This window comes from Copadichromis virginalis, linkage group LG7 (assembly GCF_057382275.1).
Source record: "Copadichromis virginalis isolate Kocher_CV1m ecotype Utaka linkage group LG7, C_Virginalis_male_GT1.1, whole genome shotgun sequence".
Taxonomy (NCBI): domain Eukaryota; kingdom Metazoa; phylum Chordata; class Actinopteri; order Cichliformes; family Cichlidae; genus Copadichromis; species Copadichromis virginalis.
This window is the reverse complement of record NC_140624.1, coordinates 37678165-37691524: the sequence shown is the minus strand read 5'-3', so window position 1 is coordinate 37691524 and position 13360 is coordinate 37678165. Positions and strand designations below refer to the sequence as shown.

Below are 13360 nucleotides of genomic sequence, written 5' to 3'. Positions count from 1 at the left end.
ATAAAAGTTTTGTTTAAAAGTGATCTGGCGTTCACCAGGCCAATCCTAGCGGGAGCTGGAGTTGGTGCTCGGGGTTCAGGAGGTCCAGAAACCCGCCGCAGCAATCTCAGGTTCCGATAATGTTGACAGCGGAGGTTTAGCCTGGGAGGGCATGGGCAGCGAGGCCGAGGAGCATCATCATCAAAGCCGACCACAGGCACCAAACAGGCATCAACAGGATCCAGAAAACGCTGAGACGCAAACAGCCTTGGCAAGAATCCATGCACTGGTCGGAAAACAGCAGAATAATTTTTTAGGTAAACCTTTAGCTTCACCAGGCGACCGGTTCGTTTACCCCGGTGACGATGACGCTTTCGCCGGGAAGGTAGCGTGGGAACCCGGTACAGGTAACCCGGGGTTTCCGATGCAAATGGGGGCAGGGGTTGCTGCCCACCAGCTCCAAAGGACACAATATTTTGGACCACAGGTTTGAGGTCCAATAGTGTCTGGCGATCATACCTCAGCAGAGACTTTGTTTCATGGATGACACAAATTAGAAATAACATAAACAGGAACAAACTTGGCAGTGACAGACGAGCAGCCACACACACCGGCGCCATCTTGCCTCACAGTTTTTGTGAGGGGTAATGCCATAGAGGCTTCTGAGGACAACGCTGAGAGAGCGTTCCCCATAGTGAGACACCTCACTCATGTTATCAGAGAATGGGGGTTACGGAATAGAGTAACCTCAAGTTATGTCATTTGTATTTCAGTTTTACTCCATAAAGAAATACGTACTAATTAAAAGTAGTTGGATACTACATCCTGACTTCGCACATTATTTCAAGTTTAGCTACTGCTGAATTGTGTAGGGCACACACAAGGAGAGCAGGATACTCATAGCATTTTATAAAACTGGTATAAATAGACTTTGATTAAAAGTGCAATGTTTATATTTATTCTTTATTCAGCATTAGATACTGTATAACCATGAAAGACTTTTTTTTATATATAATAAATCAATGCGTTTTTCTTTCATTTACATGTGCTCAGCTGAGGAAAGCCCTCAACTTATTGTGGCAGACCAAAAGACTGATATAACAAAGAAAGTGACTTTATAAAGTCATTTATTGTTTAACAAACGTTAAACAGATGCAACCATTTACATACTGTTGTATTCTTTTGTAAAATAAGTGGAAAAATAAATACAAATAAAATCAAATAAATTAAGTGCTGCAAGTTAGCACATCAGAGTTGCTCTTTTCTGAGCAATACAGCACTGAAATTCCTCTGCTTCAGATAATGAAAAATAAAACTGACATTGCAGTGCTGCAAGTTAGCACATCAAAGTATTCTTCCATCACAAAAAAAAGTGCTGAACATCAAGCAATCTATTCTAGTAGGCTACAAATGACACAGCAGCTATGCTGACCACATGTGTCTCATTTCTTCTTCCTCAGCCAGTCGCTAAGACACACCAGCCTGGTAACATTTTCTGGAAGCAAGGCTGCCCTTTTCTTTTGCACTATGTGGCCTGCAAGGCTAAAGAGTCTCTCACAGGGTACAGAGGTAGCTGGGGAGGCCAGGTACTTTTGTGCTAGGACTGACAGCTTTTCATAGACTCCTGAGTGAGCATACCACCACTGCAGGGGACAGTCATCAATACTGATGCTGGGTTCTGCTCTGTAGCGCTGCAGCTCTCCAGACTCAATTCCATCTTCTGAGTCAGAGTCAGACCCCAGAAGGAGTTCGCTCCTCCTCTTCTTCTGAGCTGGTCCATCATCCTCTGTGGAGGGCTGGAGACTATCTGCTCTTCTGGGCTCTGCTGCCTGGAGCATATTCTCCAGAATGGTCCACACCTGAATGAATGAATGAATGAATGAATGAATGATTGTGATTAAAACTAAGTGCTTTTTTTAAATTTTATTTAATCTTGTAAAGAACTTTGTGTTCCATATAATAAATAAAAGTTTGATTTGATAATGAATTGGACTCATTAGTCCAGCTTAACCTTATTGTCCTACCTGTTCCCTCTTTTCTCTTGGAAGACATTTCAAATCCTTAAACCGTGGATCCAATGCTGTGGCCACCTCGAACCATATCTCGTTGCCATTAGCTCGTCGTGCTGCCAGATCCTTCTGGAAGGCATTCTTGAACTTCACCACGTAGGCAGGATCATCATCAGTAATGTCCATGACACGGTACAGATGGCGAAAAGCAGGTAGCACTACAGAGCAAGAGACGTAGGCCTCACCACCCAGCAGCTCTGTCACATACCTGCAGAGGTGGAGAGGTTTGCTAAATAAACCTAGCTGGATTCATTTAAATCAAAGTGTAAATGATTTCCAATTTAATTGTCCTTAAAAGTTCCTTGTTATGTTCATTAATTTTGATTTTACACATGTAACAGTAGTTTATATAATTAAAATGGGAAGGTGTTTATTTGAACTTACTTGCATGGTTCAAGCAGGAGCTCCAGCCTCTGCAGTTTCGCCCACTCAGCTTCGGTTGGCAAGACCAACCTGTGGTTCTGTTGGTCCAACGTAGCCTGGACAGCCTCTCGGTTACATAGGAGGCGTGAGACCATTGCGAGAGTCGAGTCCACCTGGTGGGTACATCCTGTATAAGTTGATCGCTCTTCTTTCCGAGTGCTACTTGTTGTTGGTTAAGTTCTGTGGTACTCGCAGGGCTTTGTTTAAAATGACCAACAATCTTGCGGCACTTTGCCAGTACACCGACAAAACCACTGCTATCGAGACATACCGTGATGGTCCTCTGGAGAATGTGAGCATTGCAGGCGATGTGCTCATATGGAAGTGCTCTCATAGCAGCCAGCATGTTTGCTGCGCTGTCTGTGCCAATGGTGGATATCTTGTTTTCAATACCCCAGTCATTTGCTACCTTGAGGAACTGTTCGGCGCATTTATCAGCAAAGTGCCTGGTTTCTGTTCTCATGACGGTCAGTGCAAATGAGTTGAGGTTCCACTCACTATCAATAAAGTGTCCAGTCACCCCAAAATAGCTGTGGTTGCCAGCTGAGGTCCAGTGATCTCCGGTTATAGCAACACAGTTGGGAGAATCCTCCGCCAAAATCTCAAGTTTGTTTTTCTTTTCGTCGTCGTACATTTTGCTGATTTTGGTCGTTACTGTAGTCCTGCACGGTGGCTTGTATGACGGGTCATTGGACGCAATTTGCAACACCTCTGTCAATCCTTCGTCCTCTACTATATTTATCGGCCTACAGTTCATCGCTATCCACTTGGCAATAACATTAGTCAGCCTGTCGGTCGCAGACTTGCTCATACGAGGGGTATTCTCTAGTTTTGTTTGGCGAAAAGCTTTGCTCTGGCTTGCTATATTGCTAACGTCTTCACTGCTAGCTGTTGCTGCACTCGCGGCTGGGTGCTTTTCGTTGAGGTGATAGGCCAAACTTGAGCTGCTTCGGTGGTAAGCAAACTCCTTCTTACACTCTAGGCAGACCACTTTACCTTTGTCAATGGTGCCGTCGGGGCGTTTATGAAATACAAATTTCCCGTTCATTGGGCCAACAACTCTCAGATGCGCCTCCATATCCACACTGTAAGCTAATCACCACTTCTCACCTTGACCTCACGACGTGACTCCACCCCCAACAAGTCAAGCACAAGGAGCCCAGCACATAAAAACGGATTTTATAACATAGCAACTCTCATACAAAATCAATGACGTCAAGAGATTAAAAATTAGATTAACGAGATTAAAAAACATAACGCGCTAAATAGCATTGTAATTAATTAATCGCAATTAACGCGATAATTTGACACCCCTATGTAGAATACAACAAAACCGCATTCACACACAGAAGATATATCATATATATCTTACTAGTTTCCAAGCCTGTCTATATTTAAAAAAAATGCTGACATTGTATCAAAGACAAAATAGCTAAAAATATATAATTCAGTTTGGTATGAGGTTATGCCTCCTAGTTGAACCATGTATTGTGTTCTTTCATTTTGTCACACTGTGTTGTTCCATCATTGTTTCCGCTATGAGCACATAAAAGAGGTAAACTGCTTTGTTTGTGAATACCTTTTATTAAAAGGTAGAAAGGTGCAGTAAATGTCATGTTGCAAGATGAGTATCCCCCCAAAAGCAAAACCCCATTAAATCCTTTTCAAAAGGTTACACTTTTCATAGAAGTGGCCTGAAAGAAAAATCAAAATCAGGGATACTGATTCCCATGGGGTCCTCTGGAAACTGTCACCCTCTGATTAGTTCTTGTGCCTTTGTCCTCTGTGCCAGACAAAGCTTCCCTGCTGTGAATAATTAAGGTGTGCAGGCACTCTGCTCTTATATTTTTGCTAGAAGACTACTACAACCAGCTTATATTTTCTTTACAATTGTTCCAGATTGTACTTGCTAAGATTGGAGATGTTGAAGGAAATGACAGACATTAAAGTGATCTCCAAAAGCAAACCTTGTTTACTCTACATGCTTATAAACAATAATTCTACTGAATTTGTTTTCAAAATCATACCTATTCATCTCAGCCAATGGGTGAAAACAATGACAAAATTAATAAATAATACACATATAAATTACACTTTGGCAATATATGACTATTTGTGTGACACGTGATCTTTCAAGACCCTCATATGCAGCTCATGACAGATCTATGCAAACATATTAGTCTGATACTGAAAACAGCAATGATAGCAACATAGCAAAATCTTATTTATTCTGTACCCCCAACATTTTTTTTCTGAAGAGTGACTAATAACAAAACATGAACTAGAAAGTGAAATATTTACATTATGGATTTCACCAGAACTGACACTTTTTGTTGCCAAAATTTTGAAAGCTCGACATTACTTATTACGTTTTCGTTTGTTTGTTTGTTTGCTTGTTTTTTCCAGTACTATAGGTAGCATGCAGCAAATATAACAAAGAAAATGTTGTCAAAGAAAAGGATACTGGAATACTAATCAATATTAAAATTACTATTAGATTAGGAACTCATTTGCAACAATATTGATACCAAAAGTAATGGCTGGTCCAGCTAACTTCAGACAGAACAGCACATTTAGCAAATGTTCTTATGGACTGACACTTAAGCCTTTATGACAGCTTTCATGAGGTCAGTAGTGCAAACATTATTATTAGCTGCTTAACTATTAGCTATTACCCAAGTTAGCGATCATGTGCATTGCACATTATTACAATTAATGTAGCATCTAGCAAAGGCTATAATTTCTGTCTGTCTGTAATGTTAATAGACAGCAATAATTTAATAGTATAACACAATTATTTGTTTCTAAAAAAAAATGGTTACATTTCCTTTCTAAAGCTGTCTAGAACTAACAAACTAACAGCAACTAGTAAGAAACAGCAGCAGGGTCCTTTATAAACTATCTTTGATCTCTCAAAAATATGGTTCCTAGTCACCAGAAGCACAGGAAACAATTAGGGCTGTAACTGGATAAATTTGCATGAACCATTAATGTTCCAGTCTCCATATAAATAACAACATTAGTTCATTTAGTTATGAATTATTTCCCAGAAACACTGAGTATTTCCCTAGGTATTGGTATTGAGTTTGAAATTCTTACATTGTGAGATCCCTTATCTGTTGTGCAATTGAAAGCAGCATGAAGATAGAGTTAACCCAAAATTGTAGCTACTTACTGTACTTTTTTTTTGTTTTTGTTATTATTTTCCACTATCTGCTAAATTCTCTTAATATGTGAGCTATTACAGGACTGAAGTCATAGGGTTAAATTATGACAGTGCATTATAGTGTATAGTTTTATCACAAGGTCTGAACATAATTAGGCCAGTAGGTGAAGTAAGGAAAATAGGTCATGAAGACTGAGTCTAAAGAATTTATTGGTCACTCAGAGTATCTCACTTTTTAAGCGTTCTGCATTTTTGGAAGAACATGCCCTAGCACTCTGTTGAAACATGTACAAGTCAGTGCAGATAAATGCCCTCAGTTCTTCAGTTTTTGCCTGTGTGTGATGAGAGCTTGCACTGTACACAAGTAAAAGTGGAAAACAAGTCAATAATGATGGTATTCTTCCTAAACTCTTCTAACTGTACCAAAGAACAGCAGGGTACATCCATGCAATTTTGTTTTGTCCTACGTTAGTGTATTTATTCAAGTGTTGCTAGTGGAGTATGAATCATTGATGGAGAAATCACTGATGTTCCTCAAAGTGCAACAGACATTCCAGTTTTTTTATACATCTATCCATCCATCCATTTTCATCTGCTTATTCATGGGAAATTACTATTATTAATAATGGAAGTTTTAGAAAATGTATGTTTATCTGGAACCAGACCAGTTTCTGCTGAGTATTAGTAGGATATTTTTTAGTATAACCCCATTTCCCCCAAAAAGTTGGGACACTATGTAAAGTGACAGCATTTGTTATGCTTCTCTTGCCTCGGGCTTCCCATGTATGGGAAGGGCAGGAAGGTGTGCTGTCCTCATGTTAGGCTTTTCAATATGCAGGTAGAACAGTAGGGAAATAGCAGTACTGAGCCACACCAAATACACATTACTGTAGATGGGGTATGTTTTGTGGCTCAGCTGCAGGGGAGGGGTGGAGCAATAGGTTCAGGGGACAGTTTCAGGAGAGGCTGGCCGACACACCTGATTTTCATCATACTAATCACACTTTATCCTATTGCAGTAGAATTGTAGTAACAAAGTGTTACAGTGACCCCCAACTTACCAGCCCGACACGTTGCCATAACCTGAGGTGTTTCAGGCTATGGCAGAGGCTTGCCAGTGGCCTCCAGAGGAGTGGGCATTGTGACTGCCGCTACTGCTCTTCTTGTCAGGAGAGGCCCAGACGGCAGCAAGTGTTGAGGGGCCGCTACGCAGATGTCCGCAGGGCCATCCTGGATTGGGTCTCCCCAGAAGACCATCATCGCCGGTTCCGGGGTGGCCCATGGGAGTAAAGGGCTGGCCCTGGTTCTACCAGGGGCATTGTTGGAGGCAAAATGTCAGGGGATGCTGGCCGACACAGCTGATTTTCATCATACTAATCACGGGCTGAAAGCGGACTGTGGACCAGAGGTGGGCTCAGGAGGAGAGAGAGCTGACCAGAACGATGAACTCTGGACAGCATGTAAACAAACATCAACTAAAATTGAAAATGAGAATTCTGTCCGTGTGTGTATGTGTCATGTCAGGGTCAGGGTAGCAAAGTTTTACAGGAAAATAATTTCGTAAAATTAAAATAGCTTGTTAAAAGCCAACAATCTGTCATGGTATCAGTCAGTATGATTAGTGTTTATAGCATATGTAACTTCGTCTTATGGTTCAGTGAGCTTACAGATATTTCTGTGATAGAATAGAAGAAAAGAATATTAATACGTTTATGTATGTTATACTTCTTCCCCACTTCTTCCCTCAAAGAATACTAACCCCTCTCTGAAAAAGGGGATTTGAGAAAAGCACTAGAGGTAAAGCTAATCATCAGGTGCCCAGTTAAATATTTATATGAACTTTTTTGTTTAAATATGCAATTGAAGCAATATCTATTTTAAATATGCATCAATTTGCATTTTAAAGTAGAAATCCAAACACTGGGTAAGGCATTTAACTTTGTTTTATTTTGCTGCCACATTAGAGTCAAAGGTTTTAAAACTTTACAGTGCTTTTTTTATTACTTTACAAATCAGAAAGTACTCTAAACATATGCAAAAAAGGTGTTTTTATTTTTTTTAACAATCTTTAAGAAATAAAAATAATAAGTCCGGCTGTCAATAATTTAAGAACAAATCCATCCCGAAGCCTAGTACATTCACTCACAAGCCACTCCATTACTTACACCCTACTAGTACTGGGTTGGACGCCCTGTTGCCTTCAGTATTTGTGACATAGAATCAAAAAGGAACTGTAAACATTCCTTAGAGATTTTGGTTCATATTAACATGACAGCATCACACAGTTGCACAGATTTTTCAGATGTATATCCATTATTCTAATCTCTCATTCCATCACATCTCAAGGGTGCCCTGTGTAAAGCCAGATTGGGATCTGGTAACTGTGGAGGCCAGAGAACAGTAAACTCTCTGTCATGTTCAGTAAAATAGTTTGAAATGATTTAAGCTTTGCGACATGGTGTGTTGTCTTGTTGGAAGCAGTCTTGAAAAGATGGATATACTGTGGTTATGAAGGGATGGACTTGGTCAGCAACAATACTTTAGTCAGCAGTAGCTTTTAAACGGTGCTCAGTTAGTCTAATGCCCCAACATCTAAGAAAATAGCCCCAATAATATTACAACACTACCAGAACAATTAATACAAAACAGGGTGCTGTCATGCTTAATGTAGTTTAGGCTAAAGTTTTTATTGTAGTCTTTGTTGGCTTTATGTTAAGTTGAGCCTGGGCATGAATTTCTGTTAATGTAAAGGCATATTTCTTATTTTTGGTATGGTGTGTGACAAACAGTTTCCTTAAATTGAAATACTTCTATTTCGGCAGCATGTCTCAGCTCACTGCAGTGACTGTTGAAAACAGCTTTTTTCTCTCTGCTCATCAAATCAGTCTTACATTTTGTATTGCTGTGTGCTTAGAGGGGTGCAGCAGCTCCCTTTTCAAACCTTCAAAGGCTTACTGTATGCAGTGTTATACGATATGAGTCAGATGAGCAGAATCAAAGGGCACTGACAGTAAAAGCTGTTCCATGGTTTGTGGTCTTGTTTGAATTGTCCTATAACACAAGTGTTCCTCAGACATCAAAAGGCTAAAAATGCCAGAGTGAAATGTGCTAGAAAATGTGTAAGGTTTTGTTTTTTCCCCCAAGACTTCGGGGAGGAGGCAAAGTCATGGGAGATTTACGAGCTGGTGTTCTCTGCTCTTTAAAAGGATGCATAAGGGAGTGTGCTTAATGATTTATTACCTCATGCCACCTTGGAAATCAAAATGGATTTTAGAATCTGCTCAAGTCTTAAATCCAGACCTGGAGAAATGTGATTTATGTAAGTGACATCAAGAGCCCTGTATGTTCCGCTGTGTGTCTTAGCAAGCATGTGTGAAACAGCATCTTGGCCTCATTAGCCACACTGAAGTTGTGTACAATGCAATGTGCCCCCCCCCCCCCCCCCCTCCTCCCATATTACAACATTTCATGAAATGCAACAACTCCAGTATTATTATGCAGTTTAACAAGGATGGGTCACTACCACATGAAAGCATAAAAGTTGTCGATGAGCTGTATGGCAAGTTTTTAGTTATTTTGTCATGTTAATTGCTGTTTTTTCATTGCTTCTATTCTTTAGTTGTACCCCTCTATGACAGCTGTCACACCTTTTTTTCTGTTTCCATTAGCCATTCAGCACCGCATACAACCGTATGTGTCATTGCTCAGGTGAGCCATCCATCTCCGAGCCTGGTTCTTTCTGGTTTTCCTTCCAACTGTTGTGAAAACATCAAAACATTTGCTGATAGAGGTTCATCTGATTGTTGGGGTTTTCTTCTGTTTTTTCTGTATTATTGTAGGGTCTTTAGCTCACAGTATAAAGCATCTTGAGGCAACTGTTTTTAATGATTTGGTGCTTTATAAATAAAATAAAATTGAACTAAATTGTATTTTTCTTGGTGTTGTTTGTTATATTTGGGCACTTTAAGCAATGAATGTTTTATTATATTTATATTTATGCATGCCAAAATATCCTTGGGCAAGATACTAACCCCGTGTTGCTCGTGAATGTGTATGAATGTTAGATACATTAGATAAGCACTTAAGCTTAGAAGTGCTTGTGTGAATGGGTGTGATTGGGTGAATGAATTAGTTGTATAAAGCGCTTTGAGTGCTCAGACAGAGTAGAAAAGCGCTATATAAGAGCCAGTCCATTTACCATTAAATCTTCTTCCAGTGTGAATAAACTGGTACTTCAAAACTATTCTTTCAAAGTAGTTTCCCCGACACTGGTTATTTTATTCTGACCAAATAAAAACTGCGAAGACACTGAGGTCAGGGACAACTCTACCTTTCAAAGAGATGATTTAACAAGCAGAGTAATTAAATCTATTTTTGTTTAGGGTTACAGTTTAGAAATGTCCCCAGTGTTTTGTTTTGTTTTTTTGTTCTTTTTCTTCTGTGCCGTCTCATTTGAAATAAACACCTTCCTTCTGATTTTAGACACTCCATTCAAACAAAATATCAGCAGGAAATGTTTTTTTAATCCAAGAATTCTAATCTATAGTCACTAGTATTTGTTGAAATACCACTGAACCCTTGCATATACATTCATCTCTTTTATTTTTTCCTGCTATTGTTTTACCTTGAAGAAGCTACACCACTATGCTCAATTCACAAAGATGTTTCCACAGAGCTGATTTCAGCACTTTTCAAAATTGAGGGTGAGGGTGCAGGCTGTGGATTGCACAACACTGGTCACTATATTCTTCATTTCCAGTTAATACTTGTACAGCTGCTGTTATTGTGTGTGTGTATATATATATATATATTTATTTAAATTTCTTCATACATTCTTATATAGTTCTATACTGTGCATTGTTGTACAGTTATTTTATTTTCAACTTTAATTTATATATTTTATCTTATTTTTTCCCAGTTAAATTTACCCTTCATTCTAATTTGTGTTGTACAGTTATTTCATTTTTAACCTTAATTTTTTATATTTTATTCCTTCCTAGTTAAATTTACACTTTTTAATTTTTCATATTTATTTCCTATCTTATTCATAGCCTTTTCCTTTTTTTTTCTTTAGGTCACGAGCAGTTGCCTAAGCATTTCACTGCATATCGTACTGTGTATGACTGTGTACGTGACAAATAAAAATTTGAATTTGAATTTGAATTTGAGTGACACCCTACTCTTCCTGTCTTACACTGACACATCAGAGCAATTGACTTTTACAACATCATTTTTGATTCTTGCTATTTGGTGAGCTAACATTATCCCCTGCATAGCACAATTCACCTCCAACCTAAGCAGAGGTCTAATCAGGTAGAGTAAGTCAAACTGAGCAGGCCCATTACTGATTCCAAGTGTGCTCGCAACCATAAAAGGAAGGCACACACACACACACACACACACACACACACACACACACACACACACACACACACACACACACACACACACACACACACATCTATATCCTTCAATTCCAAGCACATAACTTTTGGGTTGGGGATTCTCTGCTTTTTCTCATTTAGCACTGCAAGGTAAGTTAACTAACCTTTAATGTCAAAATAAACAAAGAAAGAAAGATGATGTTAGTGGAGGTTACATCCCACTAAACTTTGGGCGTCAACTAGGCGTTGGTCATGTCTACATTGAGTCTGTTGGTCCATGACCAATTCTGGACATCTATACGACATCCAAACTTTGTCCACAATTTGATAGCCTATTGATTTATTCATTACATGTGGGTTTTTATTCATTTATTTTTATTTTTTGTTATTTTATATTTTCCTGTTTTTCTTTAACCACTTTGTTTATTTTAATTAATCAACTTATTTGCTTGTAACCAATCGGAGTCTGCGCTGCGGGACTGTTTTGATCACGCGGACTGGGAAATGTTTCACGTGGCTGCTAGGGACATTGATGAGTACACAGACTCAGTCTGTGGATTCATCAGGAAATGCGTGGAAGATGTCGTCCCATCCAGAACAGTTAAATCCTTCCCAAATCAAAAACCCTGGATTAACGGAGATGTTCACGCGGCACGGAGCACCGCCTTTGCCTCCGCGAACACATCGGACTACAAACACGCACATTAGACGATCAAAGCAGCCAAACGTGAGTACAGGGACAGGGTGGAGCAACAGTTTGACAACCCTCGGAGTATGTGGCAGGGACTAAACACGATCGCAGACTTTAAAGGGAAAACCAGCACACCGCAGACCACGGCCTCTCTGTGTGAGGATCTAAACGTATTCTACGCTAGATTCGACACAGCGAACACCATGAGACTGGACAGTGTGCGCACCACGGATGACATCAGTGCGCACACTGTGTCTGAGGAGGATGTGCGGAAGTGCTTCAGGAAGGTGAACGCACGCAAAGCTACAGGTCCGGACGGGATTCCCGGCCGCGTCCTCAAGTCATGCGCGGCTCAGCTGGCTGGAGTGTTCACGCACATCTTCAACCTTTCCCTCTCTCTGTCTGTAGTCCCAGCCTGCTTCAAAATGGCCACCATCGTCCCTGTACCCAAATCCTCCACCATCTCCTCATTGAACGACTGGCGACCTGTAGCCCTGACCCCCATCGTGAGCAAATGCTTCGAGAAGCTAGTCAGGGACTTCATCTGCTCTGCACTACCCGACTCACTGGACCCTCTACAGTTCGCATACCCCCACAACAGGTCCACTGATGATGCCATAGCCCTGACACTACATACTGCCCTGTCACACCTGGAGAAGAGAGACACGTATGTGAGGATGCTGTTTGTAGATTACAGCTCAGCATTCAATACCATCGTTCCCTCGAAGCTGGACAGGAAACTGCAGGATCTAGGACTGAGCAGCTCCCTCTGCAGCTGGATCCTTAGCTTCCTGTCTGACAGACGCCAGGTGGTCAGACTGGGCAGCATCACCTCATCCCCCGTCACACTGAACACTGGTGCTCCACAGGGGTGTGTACTGAGCCCTCTCCTGTACTCACTCTACACTTACGACTGCACGGCCACTAACAACTCCAACATCATTGTGAAGTTTGCGGACGACACTACAGTGGTGGGTCTTATCACCAACGGTGATGAGACGGCTTACAGGGAGGAGGTCAGCGCCCTGACCCACTGGTGTCAAGACAACCATCTCACCCTCAACGTCGCAAAGACAAAGGAGTTGATAGTGGACTTCTGGAGGTGCAGAGAAGTACACACCCCCATCACCATCAACGGCGCTGCTGTGGAGAGAGTGAGCAGCTTCCGGTTCCTTGGTGTACATCTGGCTGAGGATCTTACGTGGTCAGTACACACAAACAAAACAGTGAAGAAGGCGCAGCAGCGCCTCTTCTTTCTCAGGAGACTGAAAAGATTTGGCATGAGCCCCCGCATCCTCAGGACCTTCTATCACTGTGCCATTGAGAGCATCCTCACTGGATGCATCACCACCTGGTATGGCAACAGCACCGCCTACAACCGCAAAGCTCTCCAGCGAGTAGTGTGGTGCTCTGAACGGATAATTGGAGGTGAGCTTCCCTCCCTCCAAGACATCTACAGGAAGCGGTGCCTGAGGAAAGCGGGGAGGATCATCAAGGACTCCAGTCACCCCAGCCATAAACTGTTCAGACTACTTCCCTCAGGAAGGAGGTTCTGCAGCATCCGGTCCCGTACCAGCAGACTGAGAGACAGCTTCTTCCACCAGGCCATCAGACTGATGAACACGTCATAGACACCTCACCTTCACTA

General features: G+C 41.2%; 1 protein-coding gene across 1 annotated transcript; it reads right to left on the bottom strand.

Moving 5' to 3' along the window:
• Nucleotides 1-1089: 1089 nt before the first annotated feature.
• On the bottom strand, nucleotides 1090-3088 carry LOC146705567 (E3 SUMO-protein ligase ZBED1-like). The gene is made up of 3 exons (XM_085463290.1): nucleotides 2433-3088; nucleotides 2004-2256; nucleotides 1090-1838 (listed from the first exon to the last, which is right to left on the bottom strand). Exons 1-3 carry the CDS (start codon nucleotides 2564-2566, stop codon nucleotides 1422-1424), a joined length of 804 nt encoding a protein of 267 aa, XP_085319416.1. The 5' UTR covers nucleotides 2567-3088; the 3' UTR covers nucleotides 1090-1421.
• Between the last annotated feature and the right edge of the window lie 10272 nt (nucleotides 3089-13360).